At 38.2% G+C, this 10518-nt stretch overlaps 1 protein-coding gene across 1 annotated transcript in view; it reads left to right on the top strand.

Moving 5' to 3' along the window:
- The window catches only part of LOC107664203 (FYVE and coiled-coil domain-containing protein 1-like), a 35271-nt gene that overhangs the window by 8058 nt on the left and 16695 nt on the right, over nt 1-10518 (top strand). The window contains exons 5-9 of the mRNA XM_016454702.1: nt 995-1101; nt 2870-3013; nt 3235-3328; nt 3531-6017; nt 6608-6700. Of these exons, the coding sequence (XP_016310188.1) occupies nt 995-1101; nt 2870-3013; nt 3235-3328; nt 3531-6017; nt 6608-6700 (2925 nt within the window). The remainder of the gene's footprint in view (nt 1-994; nt 1102-2869; nt 3014-3234; nt 3329-3530; nt 6018-6607; nt 6701-10518) is intronic.

Genomic DNA, 10518 nt, shown 5'->3' with positions numbered 1-10518 from the left:
CATCACATATTAGCACTCAATTGAAAATGTACACATAACGTATCAATCGTACTTACAGGTTGTGGTTCGGAGACGATTGTTGGTCCAAATAAAGAAGATTAGAAGCCAACAAAGGTAAAAGGCAAAGATTAGAGAAGCAGTCCTCGTAAAATGAGAGCACAACAAAAGGTTCGAATTGTATTGCTGTGGTCTCGGGGAACATAGCATCTTCTCGACACAGAGAGTGTTCGTATTTCGCGGGCAGGCGGGGATTATGCTAATGTGTTACCCAGTGACGTAGATCGGTAACAGGCAGAAGATTCGAAAATATAACGACTCGTTAAGGCGATTCTGAGTCGACTCTTTCTTTTGAGAGACAGTATCTTTATTTATCGGGCACTTTTTTGATTAACAACTTTGCAGACTGTTTACATTGAAGGATAGCTACCTTACAAACTGCAAAAGAGATATTTTTCGAAAACCCATATGACCTGCTCTTTAAGACCTAAATTGCTGTGTTTACGAGGATACTTTCAAAGATGGGCATTTTTTTTACACATACAAATGTGTTTATTCAACCATTCATGGCCCATAAAGCGGCAAAAATAACTCCCAAAAATAACAGTGCACGGATACAGTGAAATGAGTTTCGCTGCTGATTGCGTTACAGTGGCTTAAAATGACTTGCTTTTAAACAGAAATGCTTAAAAACGCTTGCAAATTAAATGTTTTTGTGAACAGGTAGCACAGCAACTTCACGTGAGTGTGTAACCGCGATATAGACAATAGTCCAAAATCTCTACCGGTATATCACCCACCCCTAATATCCGTCAATTGAAAAGCATTAAATAATATATACGTAAAAAGTCCACCCAAAACGTCCTAGCAACCACTTGTTGAAAATGTAAAAAAAAAAAACAATTATCTATTGTCATTCATATTTTTAAAGGGGTCAGATTTGGGCCACTGTAGATACTTGAGTGGCAGTAAAAGTGTTGTTCTTTTTCTCTCTTAGCTGAAGACATCTCTGGGGAAAGGCAGAGCATTTATCCGTTACTCGCTCGTGCATCAGCGGCTGGCTGACACACTCCAGCAGTGCCTCATGAACAACAGGGTCACCAGGTAACACTTCACTTCACGTCTCCTCATCTGTCATGTTGCCCATCTTTTTGTCATGTTGCCCATCTAAAGTTTGGAAACGTTTCCAAATAAGTCTCTTATGCTCACCAAGGCTGCATTTATGTTATCAAAAATACAGTAAAAACAGTAGTATTGTGAAATAGAATTACAATTTAAAATAAAAGTTTTCTATTGTAATAAAATGTAATTTATTCCTGTGATGCAAAGCTGAATTTTCAGCATCATTACTCCAGTCTTCAGTGTCACATGATCCTTCAGAAATCATTCTAATAAGCTGATTTGCTGCTCAAGAAACATTTCTTATTATTATCAGTGATGAAAACGGTTGTTTTACCGTGATATACTACCATTCAAATGTTTGGGGTATGTTTGTGTGTGTGTTTTTTTAATAGAAATTAGCAAAGTAGTGTGGAAAACTGGAGTAATGATGCTGAAAATTCAGCATTGCATCACAGAAATAAATTACATGTTAAAATATATTCAAAAATAAATTTTGTCATTTCAAATTGTAATAATATTTCACATTACTACTGTTTTTACAGCATTTTTGATCCAATAATTGCAACCTTGGTGAGCATAAGAGACTTTAAAACATTTAAAAATCCTAATGTTTCCAAACTTTTGACAAGTACTGTATACATAATGGGCATTGGAATTATAAATACAATAATAATAGTTATAATGATACTGATAAACTTGTATGGTGTATGAAAAATATGGATATATATTATAGATTTACAAAAGTTTTATTAAATACTTTATATGGACATTTGAAATATAAATGTCATCATAATCAACTATTACTGCACCTTTAAAAGTAGCATCTTAAAGTACTTTACATAGTAAAAACAGCCTTAACAATACAAACATTACAAACTAATAAAAATAATATGCATGCAATAAAAAAAAACATAATGTGTATATGTACATTGTGTATATGTTGCAGTGTGTGATTGTATTTTAATCATGGCAGTAAATTATATCTGTTACTTTATAAATAATTTAAAATGGTAATTTAAAACTTGATATTCTGTAAGAAAGGTTAATAATTTCATCAAATGACCTTAACCTGTTGTAATTCAACATTTGTATGCTAAAGTTTATCAAACACACACAATGTTTTTATGCAGCTTTTCGGCAATTATGGAGAAATGGCACCTGTGCCATAAGTGTAGACGCATGTTGATGTCCGTGTTCACCATCTAAACCAAAAAAGGCGAAAACTTGTTAAGCTACAGTATCATTTCCCCATGTTCTGTTTACAGTATTTTAAGAACACACTGCTTAATTCAGTAGAAACAATACTGAGAGTGCTTCCCTCATAGTTTTACTTCTTTAAATTGCCTTCCCTCTTTTAAGAAAACACTAGTACTCTTTATCTACGTTAATGGGTCTGTGCTATGTGTATACAAGCTTAATGTGAGCTTCCTTATTTTTAATACTGATTGATTATTTCTTAGACAATGTAGTGCTTGTGATGAATACATGGCACGATAAGTTTAACCCATGGCGAGATTGAATTAATATGGCCAGTACAATGTAATTTGCTATCTTGTAAGTTTGCACTTACTCTGTAGATATTGTGGCAGTCTTCTTTCAGATGCATGCCTGATTAGGGACATGCGATTAAAGTTAACCTGTGATGAAGCATCCCAGTTCATATGCTTCTACTATGCACTTAAAATATGTACTATCCTGGAGAGCTAGACTATGTTTTCCAATGTCTTTTTTTACTGGTTTTCCTCTGTAGTGACTGGTATAATTCCCGGAGTCCATTTCTCAAACCCCATTTCAGTGTGGACATCATTAATTACCTGTATGAGCTGAATGATGTTCAATTTGATGTGGCATCCAGGGGTCATGACCTTGATTCAGAATGGCCCATTTTTGCAAGGTAAGAGCATGCTGTAATTTTGTGTAATTTTTAATATACATATAACATCAAAAGTAGCTTAATACAAACACATTGGCACAAAAATAATGCTCCTAATTTATAGTCCATTTGCCAGTCCATTTGTCATGACTGGTAATAGTATGTGTGTGTGAATGCATTTGATTCAGCTGATTGATGTTCAGTTAAGTTAATTTAAAATTCATTTAAAAAATGTCTCACAGGAGGACACTGGGAATAACTAGCTCCCCCAGTCATACTTGGAAACCACCGAGTCGTAGTTCTAGCATCAACAGTCTAGCCAGCACATACTCACAGGTACCAGCACACCTTTAGAAGTTCCCTGTTGTCATGTGTCATTCTAAGCTTACTGTAGAAACATTTACGCTACAGTTTTATATCCAGTAGATGACAGTGTTCGTCTCAAATCTGCTCTGATTCAACTTGAAGCGATCTGTCTTTATTCTTTCTGTTTATGTATATTCCCTCTCACAAACATTCATTCTGTCAAACCTTTTAGCAGACCCATGAGTTCCCTGGGAGTCCAGACTTTGGACCTGGGCTTCTATCAGACATGTCTGTCCAAAACTCCAGTGGACTAAATGATTCTTCCATCAGTGCTATAGATGAGCTCCGTCTGGAGCTGGACCAATCTGAATTAAAGCAAAGAGATCTCCTCGACCAGGTTCAGCAGTTAGGCAGCGAAGCGGGTGAACTCCGTGGGGTTGTGGTAGAACTCCAAAGGCAGCTGGACGTCTCTCTAGCTGCCCAAGGTAACCATCAGGAGCTCCAGCGGAACCTGGAGGTGCTAGCTGCGAGCGAACGAGCACTATCCCGTGAGCTGGAGGTCTTGAGGGGACACGAGACTGTCAGGGAGGCCTCCTATAAAGACCTCCAAGACATGTTGGCAGCCGCAGAGCATAATAATGAGGAATTGATGGCAAGGCTAGATGGAGTATTGGATGAGAAAGGCCAGAGGGCGGCCAGTGACTTCAACTCTGCCCAAAAGATTCACGAGCTGTTAAATGAATTGAAAGAGGCTGAGAAGGGAAGGATAGATGCTCTGGCAGAAGGAGAAGAAAGGAGGAGGCAGGCAGAACAGCTGGCTGAGAAAGTCAGAATGAAGGATGAAGCACTCAAAGAGGCTGAGGTAAAAATGGCAGCTTGGATGATAAAGGGTGAACAACTGCAAACCAGGGCAGAAGAGCACCGTAACGTCATGGACAAACTTCAAGGGGCACTTGCAGTGCGAGAGGAGGAGACCAGCAACCTGCAGAAGCAACTGCAAGATCTCCAGCACTCTCTGGAAACTATGGAAAAGCAGGCCAAAGTGGAGCGGAAGGAAATGCAAAAGGATAAAGAAGAGCTTGAGAAGAAGATGAGTGGTCTGGAAGAACAGTTGCAAACATTGCGGTCACAGCTGAAGGCTAAGGAGTCCAGTCTTCTCTCCAGTACCAAGAGAGTCCAGTTTTTGGAGAAGGAATCAGAGAAGCTTAAAAGTGACAAACAGAGTCTGAGAGAAACCATGTCTAAACTGGAGAACAACACCAAAGAGCAGGCCAAGAAGATTGGAGAATACAAAGACATCTGTGCCAAGCTAATGGAGGAAAACAGTAAGCTCCTCCAGATGGTGAATAAGAATGAAGAAACCAAGAAGGAGTTGCTTGAAAACAAATCTTCCCTGGAGAGTGAGCTGGCTGGATTGAAGGCCTCGGAGAAGCAGTTGCAAGCACAAATTGATGATGGCAAAGTGACTGTGGATGAACGAGAGCAGCGGCTCAGAGAGGAGAACAGAAGTCTGGATGAAAGTCTGCATAAGGCTAACATGCAGTTGGAGGAATCCGAAAGTTCAGTTCGCCAACTGAAACTGGAGAACAAGGACCTCATGGAGGTTCAGGTTACTCTTAAAGCATCTCTTGCAGCCATGCAGGAGGAGATACGCAACATCAACAGTCAGATTGCTGAACTTGAGAAGAGTCTTGGAGCTGCGAGATGCAATGAGACAAACCTGATGGCACAGCTTAAAGATAAGGATTCCCAACTGGAGGATCGGGAGAAGCTCTGTGAGGAGCTCCAGGGAAGGGTGGAAGAACTTGAAGGTCGGGAGAGGGATTTGGAAGTGGAGAAGACGAAGGCAGAAAAAGCCTTTGTCAAACAAACAGAGATGATTAAGAGTCTGGAGGCCCAGAGGAAGGCTGCAGAGAAGGTCCAACTTGAGCAGAGTGCATGCCAGGCTAAAGAAACCCAAGAGATGGCCTCAAAAGTGACTCTCCTGGAAGATCAGCTGGGACTGAATGTGAAAGAAATTTCTAGGCTTCAAGAGGAGGTGCTCAATCTCAGGGCTAAACTCCACAGTGCCGTGGAGGAAAAGGACAAGACCCAAGCAAAGCTGGAGGTCAACGAGGCTTCCTGTGCAGAACTACGAACCTTGACTGAGCAGTTGAAGAAGCAGGCAGAAGAGCAGAATCGACTGCATGTGAAAGAGCTGCTGCAGTCTAGCGAACGGGTAGATGCAATAACTTTGCAACTGAATCAGGAGATGTCCACATGCAAGAAAACAACTGCCGAACTCACTTCAGCCCAAGAGGAGCTGGCAGAGCTCAAGGCCCAGAATGAAAGGTTGGTTCTGGAGAATGCCGAGACCAGAGATGGTCTCCATCGGGTCAACACAGAAATGGCAGAGTTGGGAATGACAATTTGCAAGCTAACGGCAGATCGGGAAGAAGCCCGGGGACAATGGGTTGCCGAAGCTGCTCGGATCCAAGAACTTCAACAGCAGGGAGTGAAGGAAACAGAGAGACTTAATGCCAGCTTGGCGGCTCTTCACCAAGAAAACTCTAGTCTACGAGAAGAGCTCCAGGAGACAGAGAAACTTTCAGAAACTGTGCTGGAGCTAAAGGAGCTGCTGGACAAAACTGAGGGTGAACGGGACGCTGCTCGAGAAGAGATCACCGCAGTGAAATTTCAGATGAGCACGGAGAGCATTACTCTCAAAAACCAGATAAAGGTAAAATGAGTTCAGAATCATCAATCACTATCACTTCAAATTTATTCTGTCAAATACTTATGCTGCGTTCATGTCATGGTAGAATTACCATAATTACAAGTTGACAACTCTACTCTGTACAAGCTCTCTGAAATAATTTGTTTCTATGGTAACATCAGTCTTAATGCAAAATGCATTAAATGTATCAGACTTTGCTGTAGATTTGCATTTTATATCTGCTTAATGTATTAATTACTAATAGTAAAATTAGAAGAAATATAAAATAGAAATATGTAACGTACATATTTCTGTCACAGCCTTTTGGTTGTTTTTACATGTCACAGCAGTTAAGTGAGAAAAATTGGTCTCAATTCAGGTTCAACAATGTGAATGCATTTTACAAGGCAGGAACTCATAATTACAGTAATTCTGACTTGATATGAATGCAGCATTTCCAGTAGACTTTAGTGATGTTTTATCTGATTTACTTTGTGATTAAAAGGAATCCAAGTACTTTTCATGTAAAATTGTGACTAATAGTGACTATTTAATTTTTTTTTAATACTTTATGCATAATTTCTAATTATTTATGCATAATTTTTTTAACCTAGAGCCTTAATGAAGAGATTGAGGACTTGAAAACTCAGTTAGAAGTGGAGTTGAAGAAGACATCTGAGCTGGAGGCCAAATTATTAGAGTTAGAGGTATGTGAATGTTGAGCCAGGTGACGATAGTCTAACAACGTCACTTTTAATACTTTCATTTCAATTATCTACATGATCATCAGATTCTTTTTGCATACCAGCATGTGAATGAATATTATTCATCTCTGTTGGCTGATAACACTGATATTAGTAGGTGATGAATGTCTGATCTCTTGCTGCTCCTTTTGTTCCCGTTCATTGGAGACCCACTGTGCGAGACAGTGGAACAGAAGACAAGAGATTGGGGTTAATTGCCAGACAGTGATGAATAATTTACTTCTCATTAGATCTATAATTAGGAGCAGTACAGACTGTTACCTGCAGATATTTGTCAATTAGAGTACAAATGCCACTGTAATTATTTTCTAAAATAATGTTCCTCCAATTGTGCAGCTTTTTGGAACAATAAAACTTATGCTGTTGTTATTTTTTCACTCTGTTATTTTTTTTTGCATTACTGTTGAGTTAAAATATTTATTTACAATTATTTCTTTTTGAAAAACGGTTTATTGGAAGTACAGTTGTACAGTGATGTATTTGATGGTAAAACCATGATGCTGAATTATACCATATTTACATGGTATCTAAAAGAACACCACAAACACGGTATTCCCTCACAAAAAGTAGTTTGGCTGTACCATGGTATAGTAGTGATTTTAGATGGTAATACTGTGGTGCCTTAAAATTGACCATGGTAGTGATATGCATGTATTTGCATGATACTTTCAAGAATACCATGATACTATCATGGTACATGTCCAAAATACCACGGTTGTACTGTTGTACAAACAACCACGATAAAACCATATAATTTTTTTGTAAGTGTTGCCATGTCCTAAAAAGATTAGTTATGGAACCTTTGTGTTAAAATGAACACATTGTTAAATGCTGTAATTTCAATATTACAGTAATGAGTTAAACAAATCAGCATTTATTATTATAGTCCTTGGATAAGCTGAAAGTCAAGATAAAATAAAACTAAATGAGACAAAATAACTGTACAGAGCATTGTCTAGATATGCAAATGTTTGATGTTTCTGTATACAGATTGCGTTCATGCATTTGGCTGTTTGTTTGTGCGTTTAGGCAGTAAATATTGAATACTCTCGTCTGATTGCGGAGAAAGACTCTCACATCACTGACTGTGAGACTCAGATGCATGAGAGAGAGTGTGAGACGCAGCAACTGCAGGAAAGTGTATCAAGGTGAGTGTTCAAAAACACAATATGAGGGTTAATGCAGCACAGATAATGGATTTTGCACTAATGGATTTCCAAATGGATCTTCATGAGGATTTCTTAGAACCTGGAAGAGATTCAATTTGAGTAATTATTGGTCCGGTTATATTTGTATGCATTATTATGAACTTCTATTTTCTTTTTCTCTCCTTTAGTACCAAAGAGTCTCTTAGTGAAGTACAGAAAGAGAGGAAAGAACTAAAGCAGAAATTGGATCAGGTGTTGACAGAGGCTCAGAATCAGCAACTTCGGATGTCTGCTGAGCTGGAGGATCTGGGCCAAACCAAAGTAAATCTGGAGGAACGCCTCATCGAACTTATTAGGTCTGTATATCGCTTGCACTTCAGGTTTAGCTTCTTTTTCCTTACCTAAAAACAAGGTTATTTCATTGTTTATGATTAACTAGCGTGTTTCATGATTATAGGTTAGGTTTTAACTTTATCCAGTTTTCCTAACATGATGTCTAGTTATGTTCGTAAAGCTCTGTCACAACTAGCATGTTTTGCCGCAAAAAAAAAAAAAAAAGATTCATTTTAAATCTTGTAAATAGATTTGGTAGAAAAATGTGACTGTCATTTTGAAAATACTTTAAATACTTGTAATTAGTTTTGAAATATATATATTTTTGTTGTTCTTTTAAAGGTTAGATGTGAAAATCATGATTTTTGTGGTAGATTGTTTTTGGTTTATCATTTAGATTTTTTTCTCACTTCAAATTTTTTTAATTTTGTTTTAAAATAGTTTTCGAATGAAAATAATAGGACCATTTTTGCTGGAATTTTAATATAAATATTTTTATAATTTTTTCTTAATGATGGAAGCCCCTCAATTTCTTTAACTACTTTGGTCTTTCATGTCATCTTGTGCCGCTTGAAATAAAAAGCTCTGGTCACGCTTCAGGGAAGAAAAATTAAAAAAAGGCTAAAAACAATTTTACAGATGAAGCTACTTGAATTCTCAATGAGATGTTAAGAAAAACTAATAATGGTGGTGTGAAGTGTCTGTATATCAAAATACAAGAAGCACACATAAAAGCAGGTCAAGGGCCCGTTCTCACCTGCTGGATTGTTGTTACTCTGTCTCGGTTTAATTCAGTTCCCACCACACTCGCACACAAGCAGATGTTGGTTTGTTATTTGCTCTTTTTAAGTGTATGGCTTATTAAGTTCTCAAGGTTTGTAAGGTAATTCTCTTTAATTCTCAACCAGAGCCGGACAGCTGGGTAGAAAGCCCAATCGAACAAATATAAAGGTGCTGCTGCCACAGAAGTGTCTAAGATACTCAGGAACTTACATAAGCATTTATTTTTTTGATGAAATATGCAGTTCAGTATGAATAAAATGATTCACATAATCAAACAGCGGCAGATGTTATAAAACTTTACCCTTGACATGAAATGGAAATGAAGCATGAAAGGTGCTTTAAGACATTGAGGACCCAAGAGACAAAAGAGAAGCAAAGAGATTCGGAGTCTTTATTTCTCACCTCCTCCTTTCTCTCTGTCTTTCAGGGATAAGGATGCTCTGTGTCAGAAATCGGATGCTCTGGAGTTCGAGCAGAAGCTGAGAGCGGAGGAGCAGTGGTGGCTGGTAGATGAAGAGGCCACACATTGTCTGGGCTGCCAGGGCCAGTTCATGTGGTGGCTGCGGCGCCATCACTGCAGGTGGGCAATCTCACGAACACCCACTCTGATCTAAAGTTAGAAGTGAAGTGAAATGCAAAAGACTGCAGAAAATACATTCAAGTTAAGGAAAGTAGAAGTATTATACACATTTGTTGAAGAAAGGCTCTGAAAGACTTGGCAATCATGCCATGTTAGAATATCACACAATGCTAATGTTTTTTGTTGAAAAAATGGTAATATTTCTTTAAATTAAAGTAATATTTTGTTAAATAATGCAAATATATTTATGCATTTTTAAGTGAGATTTGAGTGTCCAAAAGCTTTTTGATTCATCTGTATGTGCAGGTTTAGCATTGGAGGTTTAAATTAAATGATTGTCTTTTTTTTCTGGGCAAACACAACACATTTTTGGCTGTTTGCTTTGCTACCTGTTCTGCATAATGACTTTAGTCAATCTGGCTGAAACAATGCAGACAAAACATGCAAATAAATACCATCACTGAGAGAAATCCATTCTTAAGCCCTATTCGCACGGGATTAGTATTACCTGGTGACCTCCAGTCATTTGTAATAATTGCGGAGGTTGTCTGTGATCTTAATCCCGTGCGAATCGGCCATGTCTGTAATTTGTAAAGTAAAAATTCCCCCGCAAATGAACTACCATATTTCGCCGAACACCCAGGTCCTGTGATAATATTAGTCCCGTGCGAATCGACATCTCTGTGATTCGGCCAGCATTTGGCGGGTCGCATATCATTTTTCGAGGTTTTTGTTTGCTGTGCGCCTTTTTATCCATCTTTCGCTAAGAATGGAGCTGTGTTGGAGTGTTTGATAGTATTTTGGGTGCTGTCATCATATCGCTACACCATACAATTTGCAGAAAGAGAAAGCTGAAAAGGTTTTGAGGTTAATGTGTTACAAATAAATCAAGCATAAAGCTTGAGATATTATTTTAA

This window comes from Sinocyclocheilus anshuiensis, unplaced genomic scaffold (assembly GCF_001515605.1).
Source record: "Sinocyclocheilus anshuiensis isolate Anshui unplaced genomic scaffold, SAMN03320099.WGS_v1.1 scaffold67, whole genome shotgun sequence".
Classification (NCBI taxonomy): domain Eukaryota; kingdom Metazoa; phylum Chordata; class Actinopteri; order Cypriniformes; family Cyprinidae; genus Sinocyclocheilus; species Sinocyclocheilus anshuiensis.
The sequence above is the reverse complement of the archived record's forward strand: the minus strand, read 5'-3'. Positions and strand labels throughout refer to the sequence as shown.